The sequence below is a fragment of the Mesoplodon densirostris genome, chromosome 16, assembly GCF_025265405.1.
Source record: "Mesoplodon densirostris isolate mMesDen1 chromosome 16, mMesDen1 primary haplotype, whole genome shotgun sequence".
NCBI classification, from domain to species: domain Eukaryota; kingdom Metazoa; phylum Chordata; class Mammalia; order Artiodactyla; family Ziphiidae; genus Mesoplodon; species Mesoplodon densirostris.
In genome coordinates this window covers 34,411,352-34,434,102 of record NC_082676.1, presented here as the reverse complement: position 1 = coordinate 34,434,102, position 22,751 = coordinate 34,411,352, and the positions used below count along the sequence as shown (strand labels likewise).

Here is a 22,751-nt window from a genome sequence, read left to right as displayed (position 1 = left end):
ATGTCTTCCACGTCACTTATTCGTTCTTCTGCCTCAGTTATTCTGCTATTGATTCCTTCTAGTGTAGTTTTCATTTCAGTTATTGTATTGTTCATCTCTGTTTGTTTGTTCTTTAATTCTTCTAGGTCTTTGTTAAATATTTCGTGCGTCTTCTCAATCTTTGCCTCCATTCTTTTTCCAAGGTCCTGGATCATCTTCACTATCATTATTCTGAATTCTTTCTCTGGAAGGTTGCCTATCTCCACTTCATTTAGTTGTTTTTCTGGGGTTTTATCTTGTTCCTTTATCTGGTACATAGCCCTCTGCCTTTTCATCTTGTCTATCTTTCTGTGAATGTGGTTTTTGTTCCACAGGCTGCAGGATTGTAGTTCTTCTTGCTTCTGCTGTCTGCCTGCTGGTGGATGAGGCTATCTACTATACTATCTTTTTTTTTTTTGCGGTACACGGGCCTCTCACTGTTGTGGCCTCTCCCGTTGCGGAGCACAGGCTCCAGACGCGCAGGCTCAGCGGCCATGGCTCACGGGCCCAGCCGCTCCGCGGCATGTGGGATCTTCCTGGACTGGGGCACGAACCCATGTCCCCTGCATCGGCAGGTGGACTCTCAACCGCTGCACCACCAGGGAAGCCCTATACTGTCTTTTACCATTATATTTGCCTTTCTGGTGTTGTTGGTTTCTTCATGTCTTTGGTTATTATCTAGTTTCTAGTACCTGAAGAACTCTCTTCTTGAAGAGTAAGTTTGCTGACAATGGATTCTCTCAGGTTTTGTTTATCTGAGAATGTCTTAATTTCTCCATTTTATTATAATTTGCCATGTATAGAATTCTAGCTTGACAAACTTGCTATCAGCATTTTAAATATGTCATTTATGCTTCCTGGGGATAAATCAGCTCTTGATCTTGTTGAGGACTTGTGTATGGTGAGTTGCTTCTCTTTTCCTGATTTCAAGATTCTCTTTTTGTTTTTGGCTTCCAACATTTTATGATGTGTCTAAGTGTGGATCTCTTGGAATTTTTCCTGTTTGAAGTTCATTAAGCTTCTCAGAGGTGTCAGTTAATTTCTTCATCAAATTTGCGATGTTTTTGGAAATTATTTCTTCAAATATACTTTCTGCCCCTTTCTCTCTCTTTTCCATTCTATTATGCATATGTTGTTGATCTGTAAGGCTCTGTTAAGTTTAATCTTCATTTTTTTTTTGTTTTAAAAAATTAAAAAACACAGTCTTTATTTCCCTCAAAGGGGGTGCACTATTCCTGGAAGTACAGTAATACCTGGGTCAATGCGTGGAGTGGATGGAGCAAGTTCTATTCCATCTCCTAGTTCCAAAAATCCATTTAATATATTGTCCTTGGATAGAGGATGTGACAGATATTAAACTGATAGGAATAGCTACTATTCTTGCTTCTTGGCCTTTTGGCTAAGATCTATTCATTCTTTTTTTCCCTCATGCTGGTTAATCTCAATAGACCCATCTTTAAGTTCACTGATGATTTGTTCTGTGTCTAAGACATCATTCTTAGACTTTCCTTTAGTTCTTTTTTTTTTTTTTTTTTTTTTTTTTTTTTGCTGTACGCGGGCCTCTCACTGCTGTGGCCTCTCCCGTTGCGGAGCACAGGCTCCGGACACACAGGCTCCGCGGCCATGGCTCGCGGGTCCAGCCGCTCCGCGGCATGTGGGATCCTCCGGGATCGGGGCACGAACCCGTGTCCCCTGCATCGGCAGGCGGACTCTCAACCACTGCGCCACCAGGGAAGCCCTCCTTTAGTTCTTTAGACATGCTTTCCTTTAGTTCTTTGAACATATTTAAAGTCTTTGTTTAGTAAGTCCAATGTCTGGGCTCCTCAGGGACAGTTTCTATTAATTGCCTTGTTTTTTGCTTGTATACGTGCTATACTTTGAATGTCTTGTAATTTCTTTAACAACTAGTCATTTACAATAATGTGGCAACATTGGATATAAGATCTGCCCCTCCACCCCTTGCCCAGGGTTTGTTGTTGTTGCTCATTGTTTGTTCGTTCAGTGACTTTTGAGTTGATTTTGTAAAGTTTTTGTATTCTTTGTCATGTGTAGGCACTGAATTCTCTGCTCAGTTAGCTTAGTGGTCAGCTAATGATTGGACAGATTTCCTTACACACTTGGAAGCAAAAATTCACCCAATCTTTGCCAAGGCATTCTGTGTGCATGTTGGGGCATGCCTTCAACATTCAACCAGGAAGTTGACAATGCTGCCTTAAACCTTCACTTCCTGCTTGCACAGAGCCTCAAAGTCAGCCAGAGGTGAGACCTCAGGGTCTTTTCCATTTTCTGTGAGCATGTGCAGCAGTTCTATAGATGCATGTGACCTTCTAGATTTTCAGGAACATGTTGGAGTTCTCAAAGTCCCGATGAACATCTCATTCCCAGCTTTGCCTTTTAAGTTTTTTGGTTAGTCTATTGTTTGCCCCCAACTGTTATCTAACCCCCCCACCCCCCTCCCCAAGCAGCTGTGAAGTTGAACCACTTCCTCTAACTGTTTTTAACAAATGCCTCCAGGGAAAAGACTTTTTGCATTGTGTGAGCTCTGAGTCAAATAAAATAGAGTCTTTCTTACAAATGGGATCTCCCAGGAAACCACGAGAAGCATCGAATAATAATAATTCTCTGGGAATGAGGCTTTAAGGGAGCACCAACCCGTTCTGCCTCCTCCAGTGGCTGCTGGGCTGTTGGTTTTCAAAGCTACCACGGAGCTGGGGGAGGAGGAGTGGGAATAAGACAAGGCAAAATGCCATAAGCCTTGCTATTCTTACTGAGATTTAGACATTTTTCTTGAATAAACCCTTTTCAGCTTGAATAAAACAAATTGCTGCAAACCTTTGGTCAGTTTCCAGAGTTCTAAAAAAGTTGATTCTATTTTTCAGGTTTCTTGTTGCTTTTCTGGAGGAGAGAATTTTGAGGTCCTTGTTCTCCCATTTTTGCTGCCACCCACTAGCATGTTCTTACTGCATGGGATAAAAAGGTGCTGGAGATCCAAGTGATGATAGGAATTACCTATCCCCCAGAGCATGGGGAGTGTCCCACAAATCAGTGAGACCACCAAATATTCTTCCTTCCCCTAATACAGACCAGCATACCCATTGAGACATAGTGTTCAAGCCAGCTTCTTCTAATCAGATAGATGGCTAGACTAGATGACCTATGGTTCCTTTTGGCAGAGACTCTGACTTGAATGTATGTCTCCTTGCAGGTCAGACTCACCCTACAAGAAATAATCAATGGTGTCAATGCCTCAGATCCAGAACTGTGTTTCCAGGCCACCCAGGCAGCCAGGTATCGCCAAACAGACTTGTATTGTTGACAGATGCATAGCTAGAAATGGGTTCCAGCAGCCTATTTGGTTTCTTGGCAGTGGCAAAATGCCCACACAATATAAGAAAAGGCCAGTCCATCCAAAAGTGAGATGAAATTGCTCCTCTACACTGTCCTTGAGAACAACTTAAGATATGCAACTGTGGTCAGAGATGAATGGCTTAATTTAAATTGGCCTCAACAGGAATGGCGGCTCATAGATAATAACTAAAGGGAAAAATATTGCTTCATCACTGCAGAGTGCTACAGGCTGAACTCTAGGATATGAAGGAGCTCTGGCCCAGCGGTTTGTTTCATTTGATAGTTAGGAATGCCAAGAACATCCGTAAAGGAGGTTCTTCTTACCTGCCTCACAGGACATGTTCTTGTCTTTTCTCTTACACTGCGAAGGAAAATGCTGTCCCGGGAAAAGAACCCTCCTCTGAAGCTGATTGTTGATGCAGGGCTCATTCCCAGGCTGGTGGAGTTCCTGAAGTCATCCCTTCATCCCCGCTTGCAGCTCGAGGCAGCCTGGGCTCTGACCAATATTGCCTCTGGTACTTCGGAGCTGACGCGTGCTGTCGTGGACGGAGGGGCCATCCAGCCCTTGGTTGAGCTCCTGTCTTCCCCTCATATGACTGTGTGTGAACAGGCAGTGTGGGCCCTTGGTAATATAGCAGGTGAGCCTCTCCCCTCGGTGGGGGGCAAGGGGCAAAGAAAATGGTGGGCCTTGTGAGTGGCATGCGATAGGAATTCTTTGGGTAGTATTGTAGATCAGACACTTTAAGTATAAATACCTAGCAATGCTGGGAAGAGTAGAACGGGCCTTTCCAAAATTCAGAGTCAAGTTCAGAGGCCAAAAATTGAAGCTGAAGCTAGAAGACATGGTATGTTCTGAAGCTCCAGGCTGCGTAGGGACACCTGCCAAGACTGGGGTCCTACAGCCTCAGGGCTTAGTGGCTTCAGGAACAAAAGACAAGTCTTTGGCTCATGCAATGTGGGGATTTTATGACAGACACTTACATCACCCAGTACCCTAAAAGAATTCTACCTTCAGTGAAAGTTGCCCAGGGAATACACATGAAAATGTCTGCTTAGCTTAGGATAAAAGTCTCCCCTGAAAACGCAATCCTAAGAGTGGCCTCATGGATTTGGGACTGGATGCTGTATTCCCTGCATGGTCTGGGAAAACACAAGCTGGGGAGTGAGTGCTGTCAGGTTAGGAACTCCAGGATCCCTGGCTGAATATAAATGTGACGCTCTCTGGGGGAAACAAACTCAGTTGGGCCCCTCAGGATTTTGACAAATTAAGGTCGGCCAAATATTAGCAATTTCAAGTTCAGAAAGTCAACAATCCACTATGACTGAGTCAGCAGAAGCAAACAATGTGATTAGACCTCCAAGGACTTCAGAGGATGGAATTAGCAAACACAGAATATAAAATAAGTCTACTTTTTAAAAGCTTGCAGAAATAAAGCAACTATTACAGAGACTTCGTCTCTCATTTTGCTTAGTGCAGTAAGAACAGGCAAAATCGGGTGGTGTAGTATAACTTATACCTTGCCTGATGATTGAAGAATTACAGGCTGAGACGTCTAGGGTCTAAAATTGGTATTCTAGCCAAAGTAGCAGACAACTGATGGCTAGAATCTATCCATCTCCCAGACTTTGTTCTGAGTTGCATTTGGAAGTTACTGCCCCATGTCAAAGCCTTCTGGGAAGACAATTTGGTCCATAGTGGCCTTTGTCTCCTGAGAACCATGCTGTGAAATGCCACCAGCATTTAGAGTGTGCTGCCTGGGCCCAGTTGGCTGGCTCCTTGGTGGGTCCAGAGACTCTGCTTATAGCAATCCCTGCTGTGTGGTGCCTGATTTCCACGTCAGGCCACCTACTCAACCAACATGTCAGAGACCCAGGGTCTAGTTCATGGCTATACTACTTGCCCAAACCAGGAATGAGTTTTGGCCTCTCCTCCTTTGCAGAGACTTGTGAAGAATTACTCACCCAAACCAGGACTCTCTCTGTTCTCTCTTTGAGTGTCATGTTCTTGTCTATTTGTAGGTGATGGACCAAAATTCAGAGACGACGTTATCTTGAGTGATGCCATTCCACATCTGCTGACCCTGGTTTCATCAAGTATACCAGTGAATGTCTTTTTTTAATTAATTTTATTTATTCATTTATTTATTTGGCTGCATCGGGTCTTAGTTGCGGCATGCGGGCTCTTCGTTGTGGTGCACAGGCTTCTCTCTAGTTGTGGTGCATGGGGTCAGTAGGTGCAGTGTGCGGCTTAGTTGCCCACTGGCATGTGGGATCTTAGTTCCCTGACCAGGGATCGAACCCGCATCCCCTGCATTGGAAGGCAGATTCTTAACCGCTGGACCACCAGGGAGGTCCCCAGTGAGCGTCTTTTTAATGAGGTAACCTAGTTAGGTAACAGGTTCCCAAAGTTGGGAAATGGGGTATGTAATTCCAAATCAATGCTAGGCCATGTGGTTGCTGCCCAGCCCCCTAACGACAGCAGTGATGAACAAGGCCTAGGACTGAATATTACTTTGGGTAAGAGTTGATCCAAATTTGTCCTCAAGGGCAGTAGTGCTGATCTCTCTTTGCGGGGGGCATTGAGGATTAGAAGAGATCCATTCAAGTTTCTCTAAGCTTACAATCCTGCAAAAGTAGATGACTGAGCTCTCTGTTCCAGGGGCACAGACAGAATTAGTGGCTCACCAGTTCTGTTCCTGGGTAATAAATAGGGTTTAGGTTGGAAGCTTAGGGTCCAAGTCGATTGCTGTGGCAACACTAGAGGACTCCCTGGGTTAGGAATGAAATTTGGGTTCTAGATTTGCCTCAAACAAAAACGAAGAGAAGGCAGCTTCCAAAAGTCAAGGGAATACATGCCCTGCCTTCAAGGTGAGAGAGAACCTGATATGGTTGAACCGGAAAAAGGCTGGCATGACCAAGGGAGCTTGCAAGGAGAGAGCAATATAAGATGACAAGTAGGACGAGGGACTTAGACATCATCTTGGTGGCAAAAGGAAGGCTTTGGAGGATTTCAAGGCAGGAAGTAAAGTGGCCTGATTTTCCAGAAAGACCATTCTGGCTGCTTGCTGTAGGATTATAGCAGAGGAAGATGGAGAAGCAGATGGACCTGGGTTGCTGCTCTGATGGGCATAGAAGGGGGAGACAGAAAGAAGCGAGGATGCACTCGGGTTTCAGGTTAGTTTGTTTAGAGCACTGTCCTCCTAGAGATGTGGGGAGGATAGAGGGAAGAAGGAATCGGAGCCTTAGTTGTACCTATTAAGTTGAAGCCAGTGAGAGGCACCATTGCAGCAATAACAGATAGATAGATATGCAGGTCTGTCTAGATGATTGTGCATGTATGTGTCATCCAGCTGGGCAAGGTCAACCAGAGCAGGGATCAGCCAATCTAACCTGGCCCACTGCTTGTTTTTTTAAATAAAGTTTTATTTATTTGAAATAAACAGCCACGCCCATTCATTTACATACATATTGCTGTGGCTTTTGCAGTGTTACGAGGGAAGAATGGATAAGTTGCAACAGAGACCACGTGGCCTGCAAAGTTGAAAAACTTTACTATCTGGCCTTTTACAGAAAAAGTTGGCTGACCTCTGCTCTAGAGTGTGAGGAAAACCAGGACCAAGTTCTAAGGGCTCTGAAATTCAGAACTCAGTAGAACCTGCCAAGAAGAATGAGAAGAAACAGCCCGTTTGGCAATACAAAACCAGGCTTGGTATCACAGATGGCAAAAAAGAGCTTTTTCAAAAAGCTTGGATTTGGTGACTTGGAAGGAGCTGATTTCATCACTAACTCCAAAGAAGTAGGGGAAGAAACCAGACTAGAAGGGGTAGAAGAAGAAGATAGACAGTGAATACGGATGCCTCCTTGAGGATGGATTCTGAAAAATAGAAGTGGGGTGATGGCTGGAGAGGTGCCAAGGGTAGGGGTTGAATGTCGCAGAGTGTGTTTCTGTACTGGTGGGTCTGATCCAGAGGAGAGAGGTGATCCTGGGGATGGATGGGAAGACTGATCTTCAACTAGAAGATCAAAAACGTGGTTAGGACATGTTGGTAGAGTTCATAGGCTGGTGGGAAGACCAAGTAACTCCTGCTTGATCTTTGTTTCATCAATGAGAAATGAAATTAGGTCATCAATCGAGTCAAGTGGGGAAGGACATTTTGAAGAATATAAGGAAACCTCCATCTGACGTTTGCATATAAAACAAAGCTCATTCTCTGTGTTCCTCCTATACTTATTACCTAGAATAAATTCCTGTTTGAAGCTCAAAGGCTTGGGTTCATGCGGGTCAATCCTATTGATCAAAGGTGGTCAGGACACATTGCCATTGGTGTTTTCCTTCTTTGCACCCCTTGCTGGAGACAGTCTCCTCGTTACAGGTCACATTCCTGCGGAACATCGCGTGGACCTTGTCCAACCTGTGCCGGAACAAGAACCCATACCCTTCTGATCACGCAGTGAAGCAGATGTTGCCTGCCCTCTTCTACCTCCTGTGGCACCCAGACGGAGAGGTTCTCTCGGACACCTGCTGGGCTCTGTCCTACCTCACTGATGGGTGTGATACACGCATCAGCCAAGTGGTGGACACGGGGGTCCTGCCCAGGCTGGTTGAGCTCATGAGCAGCTCAGAACTCAATGTCTTGGTAAGTGTCCCGGGTCGTGTCGTCTCTGTAGGGGCCTTCAGATTAGCGTCTGTGGGTCATCGTCACTCTAGCAGGTTCTGTTCTCTCCCCACCCCCCAGCCTTCCCCAGCTGACGTTCATCCTTTACCTGGAACAAAGCTGTTCATCTGCATTTCCCTGGTCTCTGCTACACTGTAGCCAAAGACTTGAATTGACTTTGATCCAAAATCCTAGTGGGTATTCAGTGACTTACTTTTTCTTGGTCTGATAACTAGAAAAGATAGAAGAGCACCAATTAAAATTGCTTATAATCCCTCCACCCAGTGAACTATTCTTTTGTGGCCTTTCATTCTACTGGTCTATGCATGTAGATGTTAACAAGTTGTTGTGCATGTTTGTGTGTGTGTGTGTGTTTTAAAGTGAAGCTCGTAACATTTGAATTTCTTACTCAAGTATAAAAGATAATTCCCCCTTATCTTCTCCCCAGCTGGTTCTCTTAGACTACTTCAGATATAGGTGAAAAGTAAGTAAAACCAAGGTCAAATACTTGACTCTGAGACATATGTCACTTACATAATATACTTCTTGAAAATGTAGTTTGAAGCATGGGTACCCCTTTTGATTTCTATGCCTAATATTGTATATTATGCAGTCTTAGCAATCATCTGTTCTGAGATGAGGGTAGCATTCCTCAGAAGTCAAGGTTAGTTTGGGGATAGTGCTGGGGGCATGGAAGGTGTGAAGACAACATCTTCAAGAAGTTGTTTATCGTGGGGGCTTGGGGCCCAACTGCGGCAGTCCTGGCAAGGCTGTGATTGGCCTATGGCACTTCCAACATCTCTCACTCGAGTAGCAGATACCTAGCATGATAGGCTAGGAAAACTCTAGAACTGTTGATGGGCTGTGCTGGGGCTGCCACTACCATGCAGAGAAACCAAAATAAATCCACAGTCAGCCCTCCTAGGACAGTTGTCTTAAGCCCAATCATAGACCCATCCTGGGGACCTTCAAAGTTATTGAGAGAAGCTTTATGAATACACCAAAACAAAAATGCCACTGAGATTTCACTAGTTCTAATAACATATACAACAGAAACTTTTTAAAATTAAATTAAATTTTTTATTTTTTTTTTGAAACTTTTTTTTTTAAATGAGGTTAATTATAGGGACCAGCCTCATTCCCAAAGTGGTTTGTGGTTGTTGAGTAGTTATTTATTTATTTATTTTAATTAATTAATTAATTAATTAATTTATATTTTATTTTTGGCTGCATTAGGTCTTTGTTGCTTCGCGCGAGCTTTCTCTAGTTGCGGCGAGCGGGGGCTACTCTTGGTTGCAGTGTGCGGGCTTCTCATTGCGGTGGCTTCTCTTGTTGTGGAGCACAGGCTCTAGGCATATGGGCTTGCGGGCTCAGTAGCTGTGGGTCGCGGGCTCTAGAGCGCAGGCTCAGTAGTTGTGGAGCACTGGCTTAGTTGCTCCACAGCATATGGGATCTTCCCACACTAGGGCTGGAATCCGTGTCCCTTGCATTGGCAGGTGAATTCTTAACCACTGCGCCACCAGGGAAGTCCCTACAACAGAAACTTGATACTCGTGCTAAATACAAATTCAGTAGAAATTATTACATTGTAAAGACAACCATCAATTTACCAATTTTCCCAATGTAAGGATATGAAAAGGACGGCATCATTTGATAATATATCTCTTGACCTCTATCCCACTTGAGCTGGAACTACTGGGAGGCTGGCGAGTACCTTTAAACTATGTAAACAGCCATGGATGCACGGAATTAATAAGGATCGTGGATATAATCATTGTTCACAGGCTTCCAGAAAACCATCAGCACAGCACGACGGATGTTTGGGAGGGCACGGAGCTTGGTGCAATGGTCACCTTCCATGGTGATGAATTCACGGTACTTGGTGACACTTTCTCACCTTGTTCTTCCAGACCCCCTCTCTGCGCACTGTGGGGAACATTGTCACAGGCACGGACCACCAGACCCAGCTGGCCCTGGACGCGGGCATCCTAGCTGTGCTGCCCCAGCTCCTCACACACCCCCGCTCCTCCATCCAGAAGGAGGCAGCCTGGGCCCTAAGCAACGTGGCCGCGGGGCCCCGCCAGCACATCCAGCAGCTGATCGCTTGCGGTGTGCTGCCTCCCTTGGTGGCTGTTCTAGAAAACGTAAGTGACCCACATGACAAAAGGTTACTCTCCAACGGGCCCTGTGTTGAACTCCTTTAGCTCTTCAGAGGCAGGCTGAGAAGCAAAACTAATTGAGATCACGACGAACCTATGAAACATTAAGTTTCCTAACTCTCCCTGAAAAAAAGAAAGGGGCATCCCATTTTGGACAATCCATTAAAAATTTAGAAGGCTCAGCAAGCATTGGCCAGTGAAAAGGTGATCCCACAGCTCAAATATCCAGAGGAATCTTGAGCTGGTAAATACTGGCTTATCTCCAGCGTTAAAAGAATGTGCCATCTACTCTCCTTGGCAAAAAGGGATGAGGTTTGGTTTTGTTTTGTTTTAGGAGGCAAAACGTATCGGGTTACAGTGATATTATACACTGAAGAAACGTGGCCTTTGCAGTGTAAAAATCACATTGATGAAAGGGGTAATATATATAGAAAATCCAGATATAACAGTAGAAATACAATAAAGCTTCCTTCTTCCTCCTGATTCCCACTTCCTTTCCCCAGGGCAATTACGAGTGTCAGCATTTCTTTTTGTCACCTTTTAGTGGATGAGCTATGTTTAAACCATCGACTTGTGAAACAAGTCAGGAGTGGTGACCCGGGGTTGTGGGCAGAGGTTACTGAGTAGGATGGGGAAAAGGAGGCACTGGCCGTGTCCTGCTCTCAGGTTGGCTGATGGGTTCCCAGGTGTGCATTAGGTACAAAAAGCTAGCCCAGGTTTGCTACCCAAATCATGGCATCTTCCAGTCTATTGGACATTTCCTATCCTGCTGTGAGTCTGTACATATTCTAATCAGAAACATCCAGTCAGAATCAAGAAGTAATCTTTTTTCAAACTGCACCTTTTGAACTATAGCTTGCTTGGAGCCATACGTTTTTTTTGTTTGTTTTTTGGGTTTTTTTTTTTGGTGGTTCTTTTTTTTAACTTTGTTTTAAACTGAGTCAGTTTTCCCCAGCCATAAAATGGGAATAACTCCTCCTGCAAAGGGATAGAAGGATCTGTGATAAATGACTCCCTTCTCTCTGGGCCAAGTGCTTTTTATAAATGTAAGGGATGCATTGAGTGATATCTCTGTGGCTTTCCTCTGTCCCCTCCAGACAGTGTGCTCAACTTTGTAGCTCTGGAGCTTCTTGTCCAAAGTTTTACTGGAGCAGAAAGACTAGAAATGTAGACATGGGTCACTATAACCTAAAATCCCTAATTTGTATTGATTGGGTGATGTTGGTTCTCTTTTTCCGATAACCTGCCTTAAGAAAGTGAGTCTGTTTGAACTTAGAACCTCACTCTAAGACCCCACATGAGTCTGCCTTTCCTCCTCCTTGGCTTCTCAAAGATGCTGTCTTCTGCTCAAAAACTAAAGGCAGGTTGCCAAGGGATTCTGTGTAAATTGCACATATAGTCCTGGGAATTAGGTAGTCCAGCCTACCTAGAAATTGAACCATGTTTGCATCACTATATTTAAATTCCTCAGGATCTGTCAAGAATGGAAATGTTCTCTCTCTGCAGGGAGAATTTAAAGTCCAGAAAGAGGCTGTCTGGACAGTGGCTAACTTCACAACTGGGGGCACCGTGGACCAGTTGATCCAGCTTGTCCAGGCTGGAGTCCTGGAGCCACTAATAAATCTTCTCACCATCCCAGACACCAAAATTGTTCTCATCATTCTCGACATCCTCTTTTTTATCCTCCAGGTGAGCTGTTCTGAACAGGTGGGTTTCTAAATAGCAGTCTCTAAATTAAGATGTTTAATTTGGTCCTTAAAACCTAACTAGGATTCTCTTTTCCTCTCCACTTCCTCACCCCCTCCCTTTGTCCACACATCCTGTGGATGACAAGACAAGAGGCCTTTCAAAGAAGGTCCATCATCTTCATTTTCTCAGATAAGTGTTTGTGTGCCCAGCACTGTTTTAGATGTTCAGGAAATGACAAAACAAAGTCCTTGTTCTATAGAGCTTATGTATTAGGGGGGAGGGGAACAGACACATCAGATAGAGAGTTACGGGTAAAATATATCTGATAGAGGGGTAGTTACTGATGGCCCAGAGTGGAGAGGGGATGGTTATCTCTTATATGTAGTAGTTAGGAGAAACTTCACTGAGGAAGGACGTTTGAGCAAAGACCTGAAAGAAGTGAGTCCTGTGGATACCTGGGAAAGAGCACTCTAGGTGAAGGAAACCTTAAAAAGCAAGGAGCGGGGTGTGGCCAGAGCAGAACAAAGGGATGAAAGGTGGTGGGAAACAGGCTCAAGGGACCCAGGGGCCAGATCACGGAAGGTCTGTGAGAACTTGGACTTGCTCTGAGTGAGATGGAGAAACAAATCAAAGGTCTGAAGCAAGGAAAAAAATAGTCAATGAACCACGTGGCTGGCTCTTTTGGAAGACTGAAACATAGAATATACTTGAAGGAAGCAGCAGGACGTTAGCGATGATAGATCTTGAGGGACCATACTAGAGTTCCTTTTCCATTCAGCTATGTGGCTGGGAAAATGGACCACAAAGCCTTGAATTAGAATTCTAGAAAAGTCTTATTTCTGAAATGTAAGTTAAGCCAATATTTACATACTATTTGTGTCGGTTGTATACTGAACAACAAATTACTCCTTGGTGGCTTAAAACAAACATTTATTATCTCACATGGTTTCTGGGGTTAGGAATCTGGAGGCAGCATAGTTGGATGGTTCTGGCTCAGGGGCTTTCATGAAGTTCAAGATGGAAACTGGGGCTGCAGTTTCATCTGAAGGCTTGGTGGAGGCTGGAGGATCAGCTTCCAGGATGACTCGCTCACATGCCTAGAAAGTTATTCTTACCACATGGATTCCCTGGGACTGCTTGGGTGCCCTCACATCATGGCAACTGGCTTCCCCTGAAACAAGTGACCTTAGAAAGCAAAGTGGAAGCCCCAATGTCTTTTATGACCTGAGAAGGAGGTTATTTCAACAGCATCCTATTGGTTACACAGATCAGTCCATTTCAACATGGGAGGGGGCTACACAGGGGCATAAATACCCAGAGGCTGGGATCATCTCAGGCCATCGTGGAGGCTGGCAATATTCATTTGGTTAAGGTCTTTTTATATGTGACTAAGCCATTTGAAAAGTTTCAAAGTAACACTGGAGGACTCCTTTTATTTATTTATTTTTGGCTATGCTGGGTCTTCGTTGCTGCGTGCAGGCTTTCTCTAGTTGCGGCTACTCTTCGTTGTGGTGCATGGGCTTCTCATTGCGGTGGCTTCTCTTGTTGCAGAGCATGGGCTCTAGGCGTGAGAGCTTCAGTAGTTGTATCACGTGGGCTCAGTAGTTGCGGCACACGGACCCCAGAGCATGCGGGCTTCAGTGGTTGAGGCTTGGGGGCTCTAGAGCACTGGCTCAATAGTTGTGGTACATGGACTTAGTTGCTCCGTGGCTTGTGGGACCTTCCCGAACCAGGGCTTGAACCTGTGTCTCCTGCATTGGCAGGCAGATGCTTAACCACTGGACCACCAGGGAAGTCCCCAGAGGGCTCCTTTTAAAAGCTCACTTAAAGCATCCTTTTCATGTAACTGTCCTGGAAAGAACTGCCCTGAGTCAAGAACAGATTGGAAACAGCCCAATTAAACGCTTAGACTTTGAGCAAACCACAGACACAGAGTACCCACTTGGCAGCCAGAGGCAAAGTTGGACATAAAAAACGTGTGAAAGCACACTTGGGGGGCTATAGAAATTTAAGTTCATCTCATTCATTTGAATTAAACACTTGGGATTTTTTTTCTTGGGAGAGTCTGGGCAAATCCCATTTGATGGACCAGTGAAGCCCCTATATCAGATAGTGGCACGTGGGACACTGAGAGAAGTCAAGATGAGATAGAAAACAGTTTCAAGTGGGCAGCAGAGTGCAGTTGTGGTTCTCTGAAGTAACTTGGGGGCCATCTGCTGTTCTGTCAAAGTCCAGAATCCTTCTCCAGGTCTCCTACTGCCCTGGGGCATCCCCCACTTCCCTGTTTTCTTGGAGGCTCACCTAGCACATTGGTTCTTACCTCCATTTTTTCACTGAAAGCCAAGAGCTCATTTTGGATGTACAGATAGGACTAGAAGGTATCAAGGCTTAGACAGAAGTGCAAACTCTCATCAGATAAATTATGGCCTAAACAATATTTAATTTGATCCATAGGAAGGTTTGGGTTTTGTGTTCATTTGTTTGTTTTTATTTCTGTTCACAAAATAGTCAGCAGAACACTACAGGATGCCAAAGTTGTTTCTTTCTCCCTCTCCACTTCCCCCAAATATTCTGTTTAGCTGGACCACTCCCTTTTCTATAAATATGCAGCACTTATTCCCTCACAACTTTGTCCTTGCCATTCCTTCTCTTGGGGATGCTGTTACCCTGTGATGGACCCTGGCACCGTACTATCCATTAAGAACTTGATACTTTCCAAGCCTCTTGTGCACATCTTCTTTCTATAAATTAAAACTCTGATCATTTATTATACTTTCTTTTTTTAAATTAATTTTTTTATTGAAGTATGGATGATTTACAATGTGTTAATTTCTGCTGAACAACAAAGTGATTCAGTTATACAAATATATACGTTCTTTTTTATATTCTTTTCCAATATGGTTTATCCCAGGATATTATACTTTCTATACTACAGCAATTATTGTCTCCCCCGATAGTGTGAGTTATGAAAAGGCTTTCTCTAAATCCTACCTTTATTTCTAGTTTTGTATGCCTTGCTCATAGTATATGTACAAATGTTGAGTGAGTGAATACCCATGGATGAGAAATCCAACGATCAGCATTGGATTAAATCAAATCACATCATTTGTTTCCAGGGACCTCATTAGTTGCCATGGTGTGGCTTCTGTCACCCAGGGTCTCCTGCCCGACCCCTCGAGGCTTTCCAGGGAGTGCAGGGCCAGAACATCTGCATTTACATAGCATCACTTGCACATTCTTTTCTCTGTTTTTAATTGTTTTTTTTTTTTTCTGTACGTGGGCCTCTCACTGTTGTGGCCTCTCCCGTTGCGGAGCACAGGCTCCAGGCGCGCAGGCTCAGCAGCCATGGCTCACGAGCCCAGCCGCTCCGCGGCATGTGGTATCTTCCCGGACCGGGGTGCGAACCCGTGTCCCCTGCATCGGCAGGCAGACTCTCAACCACTGCGCCACCAGGGAAGCCCCTTTTCTCTGTTTTTAAAACAATCTCCATTAATTAGAAGGGAGATACCTACCAAATAGTGTTTAGTGATGGATATATAGATGATGGCATATTCAGCAAAAAAACCCACAAAAAACAAAAAAAAAACCCTGTATTTTGTGCAGTGAAGATAAACCTCAATAGACAGATGACAAATATCCAAAATGAGAGGAAGACAATGCAATTTTAAATCAGTCTGGGAAAATAACACTACAGCCACCCATTCTGGAATGGGTGGCTTTCGTCCGATTCTGCTGAGGTGAAGCCCCACGTCCTAAGGGCTTTGGTTTAGAGTCTCACTCTTCTACGGCCCACAGGCAGCAGAGAAGATTTCTCAGAAGGAAAACATGTGTCTGCTGATAGAAGGACTCGGTGGGATTGATAGAATTGAGGCTTTGCAACTTCACGAGAACCGTCAGATTGCCCTGACTGCTCTGAACATTACTGAGAGACACTTCTCTGAGGTAAGTGCCCAGACCTCCTGGGCAGGTGATCACCTGGCAGGTACCTGAGCTGTTCCTGGGATGTGGGTGATGGACAGGCGGGCTTCTCTCATGACTTGGCCCTGAGTTTCTCCCCATCCATGTTATCCAGGCCACCTTTGAGTGGCAGCTTCCTGGCTCCTGGAAGCTGTTCTAGACCCATTAATCTCATAGAAGTTTGTCCTGCTGCCTCTGGTGTAGAATTTCACTCTTGTTTTTGTTTTCCCCTACTCACCTCTCTTGGGGGAGGGAGAGGGGGAAGAAAGGAGTATGATGCTAAAGTGACTTTGTACTGAGAAATACAAACAATGAAGGCAGGCCCAGCTTTTGAACAAACTTTTTGCTACTTACTGCATTTTGTCTCTTTCCCGAATATGTTGATTGGGAATGAACTCAACAAAAGGCTCCCAAAATTCCTGCAGGAGCAGGGAATAATGATCAGAGAGCATTAGATACTTTTTAAAAGCTTTTTATTATAGTAAAACATATGTAACATAAAATTTACCATGTAAATCTTTTTTTTTTTTCTTAATTTTTGGCCACACCCCACAGCACGTGGGATCTTAGTTCCCTGACCAGGGATCACACCGCAGCCCCTGCACTGGAAGGCAGAGTCTTAATCACTAGACCGCTGGGGAAGTCCCTACCATGTAAATCATTTTTAAGTGTACAGTTCACTGGCATTAGGTACATTTTACACTGTTGTGCAACCATCAGCATCGTCCATCTCCAGAACTTTTCCAAATGAAAACTCTGTCCCCATTAAACAATAAATTGCCCCGTTTCCCACTCCCCCGACTCCCCGCCAGGCCCTGGTAACCACCATCTTACTTTCTGTCTCTGTGAATTTGACTACTAAGTGCCTCATAAGAGGAATTGTATGGTATTTGTCCTTTTGTGACTGGCTTTTTTCACTTAGCATAATGTCTTCAAGTTTCATCTGTGCTGTAGCATTTGTCAAAATTTCCCCCCTTAAGCCTAAATAATACTCTATTGTATGGATATACTACATTTTGTTCATCTATTCATTGATGGACACTTGGGTTGTCCTTTTGGCTACTATGAATAATGCTGCTATGAATATGGGAGTACAGATATGTCCGAATTCCTCCTTTTATCTCTTTGGGATAGATACCCAGAAGTGGAATTGTTGGATCATATGGTAATTTTGTTTTTCATTTTTGAAGAACCACCATATTGTTATCCATAGTGTATATACCATTTTACATCAACACACGAAGGTTCCCATTTTTCAACATCTTCACCAACACTTGTTTTCTGTTTCTTTTTGTTATTGTTGTTGTTTTTGTTTGTTTTCTTGTGTTTTGTTTTTTGATCATAGCCATTTTAATGGGTATGGAGTGGTATCCCATTGTGGTTTTTCTCTTCCAGTTTTATTGAGACATAATTGACATAGAGCACTGTATAAGTTTAAGGTGTACAGCATAATGATTTGATGTACATACATCATGAAATGATTAGCACAATTAGTTTAGTGAACATCCATCATATCATAGGTATAAAATAAAAGAAATAGAAGAAAAAAATTTTTTTCCTTATGATGAGAACTCTTAAGATTTACTCTAACAACTTTCGTATATAACATACAGCAGTGTCTTTTTTATTTATTTATTTATTTATTTATTTATTTTTGGCTGTGTTGGGTCTTTGTTGCTACGCATAGGCTTTCTCTAGTTGTGGTGAGTGGGGGCTACTCTTTGTTGTGGTGCACAGTCTTCTCATTGTGGTGGCTTCTCTGGCTGTGGAGCATGGGCTGTAGGTGTGCGGGCTTCAGTAGTTGTGGCTTGTGAGCTCTAGAGTACAGGCTCAGTAGTTGTGGTGCACAGGCTTAGTTGCTCTGCGTCATGTGGGATCTTCCTGGACCAGGGATCAAACCCGTGTCCCTTGCATTGGCAGGCAGATTCTTAACCACTGCGCCACCAGGGAAGTCCCAGCAGTGTTAATTATATTACTCATGTTGCACATTACATTCCTAATAACTATCTTATAACTAGAAGTTTTTACCCTTTGACCGCCTTCATCCAATTTGCCTTCCCCTCCCACCCCCCCACCTCTGGTTACCACAAATCTGATCTCTTTTTCTATGAGTCTGCTTGTTTTTGAAGTATAATTAACCTATAATACTACGTTAGTTCCTGGTACACAGTATAGTGATTTGATATTTCTATACCTTTTTAAATGTATAGGAAATGATCAAGGTAAGTCTAGTTACCATATGTTGCCATACAAAGATATTACATATTACTATATTCCCCATACAGTATATTTCATACCCATGACTCATTTATATTATAACTAGAAGTTTGTACCTCTTAATCTCCCTCACCTATTTCTTTCCCCCTCCTTCCCTCTGGCAACCACCTGTTTGTTCTCTCTACCTATGACTCTGTTTCTGTTGTGTTTGTTTTGCTTTTTAGATTCCATATATAAGTGAAATCATACAGTATTTGTGTTTGTCTGACTTACTTCACTTAGCACAGTGCCCTCTAGGTCCATCCACGTTGTTGCAAATGGCAAGATTTCATTCTTTTTATGGCTGAGTGATGTTCCAGTGTGTGTGTGTGTGTGTGTGTGTGTGTGTGTGTGTGTGTGTGTGTATGTATATATATATATATATATATATATATATATCATATCATTTATCCATTCATCTATCAGTGGGCACTTAGGTTGCTTCCATATTTTGGCTATTGTAAATAATGCTGCTATAAACATTGGGATGCATGTATCTTTTCATATTAGTGTCTTCATTTTCTTTGGGTATATACCCAGGAGTGGAATTACTGTATCATGTGGTAGTTCTGTTTTTAATTTTTTTGAGGAAACTCCATACTCTTTTCCACAGTGGCTGCACCATCTTACATTCCCACCAGCAGTGCACGAGGGTTCCCTTTTCTCCACACCCTCGCCAGCAGTTTAAAAAAATTTTTTTATTTTTTTAATTTTTTGCGGTATGTGGGCCTCTCACTGTTGTGGCCTCTCCCATTGCAGAGCATAGGCTCCGGACATGCAGGCTCAGCGGCCATGGCTCACGGGCCCAGCCGCACCGTGGCATGTGGGATCTTCCCGGACTGGGGCACGAACCCGTGTCCCCTGCGTCGGCAGGCAGACTCTCAACCACTGCGCCACCAGGGAAGCCCCAGCACTTTTTATTTGTTGTATTTTTAATAATAGTCACTGTGACAGGTGTGAGGTGATAGCTCATTGTGGTTTTGATTTGCAATTTCCTTGATGATTGGTGATGCTGAGCATCTTTTCATGTGCCTGTTGGCCATCTGTATGTCTTCTTTAGGAAGATATCTATTCAGTTCCTCTGCCCATTTTTAATCAGGTTTTTTTTTTTTTGATGCTGAGTTGTATGAGTTCTTTGTATATTTTGGATATTAACCCCATATCAGATATATCATTTGCAAATATCTTTTCCCATCCAGTAGGCAGCCCTTTTCATTTTGTTGGTAGTTTTCTTTGCTATGCAAAAAGCGTTTTCATTTTCTATAGTACCATTTGTTTATTTTTGCTTTTGTTTCCCTTGCCTGAGGAGACCTATCCAAAAAAAATATTACTAAGACTGGTATCTGTGTTTTCTTCCAGAAGTTTTATGGTTTCAGGTTTTATATTTAAGTCTTTAATCCATTTTGAGTTTATTTTTGTATATGGTTTGAGAAAGTAGTACAGTTTGATTCTTTTGTATGTAAACCGTCCAGTTTTCCCAACACCATTTTTTGAAGAGGCTGTCTTTTCCCCATTGTATAGTCTCGCCTCCTTTGTCGTAGATTCATTGACTCTTTGTAGTTTTTGATTAGATATTTTTCATATGAGGAAGGTGAGATCAAAGTTCCTAAGTGGCCAGGTAAACATGGGACTAGGGGTTTACACTCTGTTAGGTGTCACACTTGAATCATTAGCAAAATCCAGAGCCATACAGTAAATATGACCAGATTGGTAGCTCTTCCTAATGAGTGGCAGCTAATCTTCGTCTGGGACCAAGAGGATGCTCTCAAAGCAGAGAAGACCCAGAACAGTGATTAGCATCTTCTGGGTTAAAGCCTCCTAAGAAAACCTTGTAATTAGGAAACTCATCCCTTAAAGGGGAGATGGCTCCTGAGGACTCCTCCAAGGGCTCCAAGTTAAAGACTTCTGATCTAGAAGCAATTGCTACACCTATCATACCCGTAACTCAGTGTAAGATTAATGTTCTTTATAGTGAAACTGCTTTTAGAAATAAGCCAGAGGGCTTCCCTGGTGGCGCAGTGGTTGAGAGTCCGCCTGCTGATGCAGGGGACGCAGGTTCGTGCCCCGGTCTGGGAAGATCCCACATGCCGCGGAGTGGCTGGGCCCGTGAGCCATGGCCACTGAGCCTGCGCGTCCGGAGCCTGTGCTCCGCAACGGGAGAGGCCACAACAGTGAGAGGCCCGTGTACTGCAAAAAAAAAAAAAAAAAAAAGCCAGACACAGGGGACTTCCCTGGAGGTCCAGTGGTTAAGACTCTGCCCTTCCAATGCAGGGGGCACAGGTTCGATCCCTGGTTAGGGGAACTGGATCCCACATGCCACGCGGTACGGCCAAAAAAAAAAAAGCCAGACACAAAAGGACAAATACTGTACGATTCCACTTACATGAGGGACCTGGAGTGGTCAAATTCATAGAGACAGGAAGTAAAAGGGTGGTTGCCAGAGGCTGGGAGGGAGATGGGAACGGGGAGTTGTTTAATGGGTACAGAGTTTTGGTTTGAAATGATGATAAAGCTCTGGAGACAGACGGTGGTGGTGGCGAAGTAATGCCACTGAATTGTCTACTTCGTGGTGAAAAAGGTTAAATTTTACGGGATATATGTTTCACCACATGCACAAACTGCATTTAAGGTCCATCCTGAACAATAGTTCAATGCTTCTCTCCTTTGATCTCTCCTCTGAGGAAGCCTCAAGTCTGACAGAGCAAATTCTAATCCACAGAAGATGTGAAGGAGTCAATTGTGCAGGAATAATGTGCTGAGAGCCTGAAGGTATAACAGTGTCTCTTCTCCCCTGAAGGAAGAAGAAACTGGCACAACCTTACCAGACCGGGACCAAGACCATGAATTCTTAAAGCACTTAACAAACACATACCAAAGCTCCACAACTCCTAAATCAGGGACCAGACCCAAAGAGTCACCTCTTTAAGAACCCCTTCCCCTTGGTGTACCACAGGTATAAAGCTTTTAAAACTTGAATGATAATAAAAATTTCCACACTTTCACCTCCATCTATCAAAAATGCAGTTAAACCACTTGTACCTTAAAGCCACGTGGAATCCATCTCCTAAGAACATGTGGTTTAGTGGTTACCTTTCAGGATCTTCAAGGAAGATCTTCAGAGTGGGATGGTCTATAGCTACCTAGACAAACTTTGAGTTGCAATTTAACCAATATTTCTTATATTTATTTGACTGTGGGCCCCCTTCCCTTTTCCTTGTCATGTAATGCCTGTTAATATAGAACATTCTTCAAGGAGAGCTGGGTGGGCAGTGGTCAAAGGGAGAGAGTGACTGGGATGGGAAAGACCTAGAAACACAGTACTAGGTGGTGTGGGAATGGATGTGGGGTATGTTTAAAGGAGGATTGGACTCGATTTGTATGATGTGAGTGTAGAGACTAAATCAAGTTATATTTTGCTCTAAAGCGTCACATGGAAATGTCATGCCCAAAGCACAGTCTTTGCTGGTCCTTGACAGGTAAGGAGGAAAGATGTGTGGGTGTCCATCCAAAATATGGCTGTAAGGCAGTTCGTGGTCTCACAAGCTTCTCATCCAGTGGTGAGAACAAATCTATGATTCAGTGGACACTGGGCTTTCCAGTCAGTATCCTCATCTCCTTTTGGGGTGACTCCGCCAGCTGCTGAGGGCTGTGTTGGGGGGATGGGATCCTCTAAGGGTTCTGCTCTCCCACATGAAAATGGAGGGGACCTGGGAGATTCCTCTTAACTCCCTCTTTTGTTCATCAGCTCAGAACCTCCTAGTTGGGCACATCTTTGGCTAAGCAGAACCTCATTCTCTGAGGACCTTGAATCTGAGACCCAGGCATTGAGCCCAGAATAAACAGAGAATTAGGAAGTGTTTGCTTCAGCGGCAAGTCTTTACACTCATTGGAGTGGATGTCCTCAGTGGTTGCCTGCTTCCTGCTTCTCCAAGGCTGCCCTTTGGTCCTATACATTCTCCCATATTCCTCCCATAGATTGTCTTATATGTAGAGAGATATATATCTTGGCTGTGCCACGCGGCTTTCAGGATCTTAGTTCTCTGACCAGGGATTGAACCCCGGCCACGGCAGTGAAAACGCTGAGTCCTAACCACTGGATCACCAGGGAATTCCCTAGATTGTCTTTCTTAAAGTAGCTATAGTTAGTTTCTGTTGCTTGCAACTGAAAGAATCTTAACTGACACACATGAAGAGTGAAAAACTAAACCATAACTAGTTATTATTTAAATCCAAAATCTCTATTACATCTCATTCTGTCAAGATAGTGTATAACATTTGAATTTTTAAGTTAAAAATATGCAAAAAATATATAAATTATATATCAAATATATTACTAGTGTATATATAATGTCTTATCTATTATATATAAATATACTTTAAAAAATGAAAGACAAAACTAAGAATGAGAGAAAAGATAATCCTTCCACTCTAGCAGAACTTTTTTTTTTTTGCCACACCACGCGGCATGTGGGATCTTAGTTCCCCGACCAGGGTCCCCAGGACAACTAGTTTTATGTTTGCAGTTTCCCTTCCAGTTTGAGTCAACATACCCCTCCCTTTTTTTTTTAACCTGATTCGGATCAGATTTTTTCAACATTTTAAAACATCACTTTTTCCCCCTATCAGAGGGGAAGGCAGAAGGTGAGGTGGCTTACAAAAATACTTCTCT

At 43.6% G+C, this 22,751-nt stretch overlaps 1 protein-coding gene and 1 non-coding gene across 2 annotated transcripts in view; one reads left to right on the top strand and one right to left on the bottom strand.

Moving 5' to 3' along the window:
- The window catches only part of KPNA7 (karyopherin subunit alpha 7), a 34,331-nt gene extending 13,323 nt beyond the window's left edge, over positions 1 to 21,008 (top strand). The window contains exons 3-10 of the mRNA XM_060078890.1: positions 3,224 to 3,306; positions 3,736 to 4,004; positions 5,386 to 5,468; positions 7,740 to 8,003; positions 9,932 to 10,165; positions 11,687 to 11,869; positions 15,665 to 15,811; positions 20,880 to 21,008. Of these exons, the coding sequence (XP_059934873.1) occupies positions 3,224 to 3,306; positions 3,736 to 4,004; positions 5,386 to 5,468; positions 7,740 to 8,003; positions 9,932 to 10,165; positions 11,687 to 11,869; positions 15,665 to 15,811; positions 20,880 to 21,008 (1,392 nt within the window). The remainder of the gene's footprint in view (positions 1 to 3,223; positions 3,307 to 3,735; positions 4,005 to 5,385; positions 5,469 to 7,739; positions 8,004 to 9,931; positions 10,166 to 11,686; positions 11,870 to 15,664; positions 15,812 to 20,879) is intronic.
- Positions 1,238 to 1,426, bottom strand: LOC132477170 (U2 spliceosomal RNA). Its single transcript, XR_009530195.1, has one exon. It is a non-coding gene; the product is annotated as a U2 spliceosomal RNA (small nuclear RNA).
- Positions 21,009 to 22,751: the final 1,743 nt, after the last annotated feature.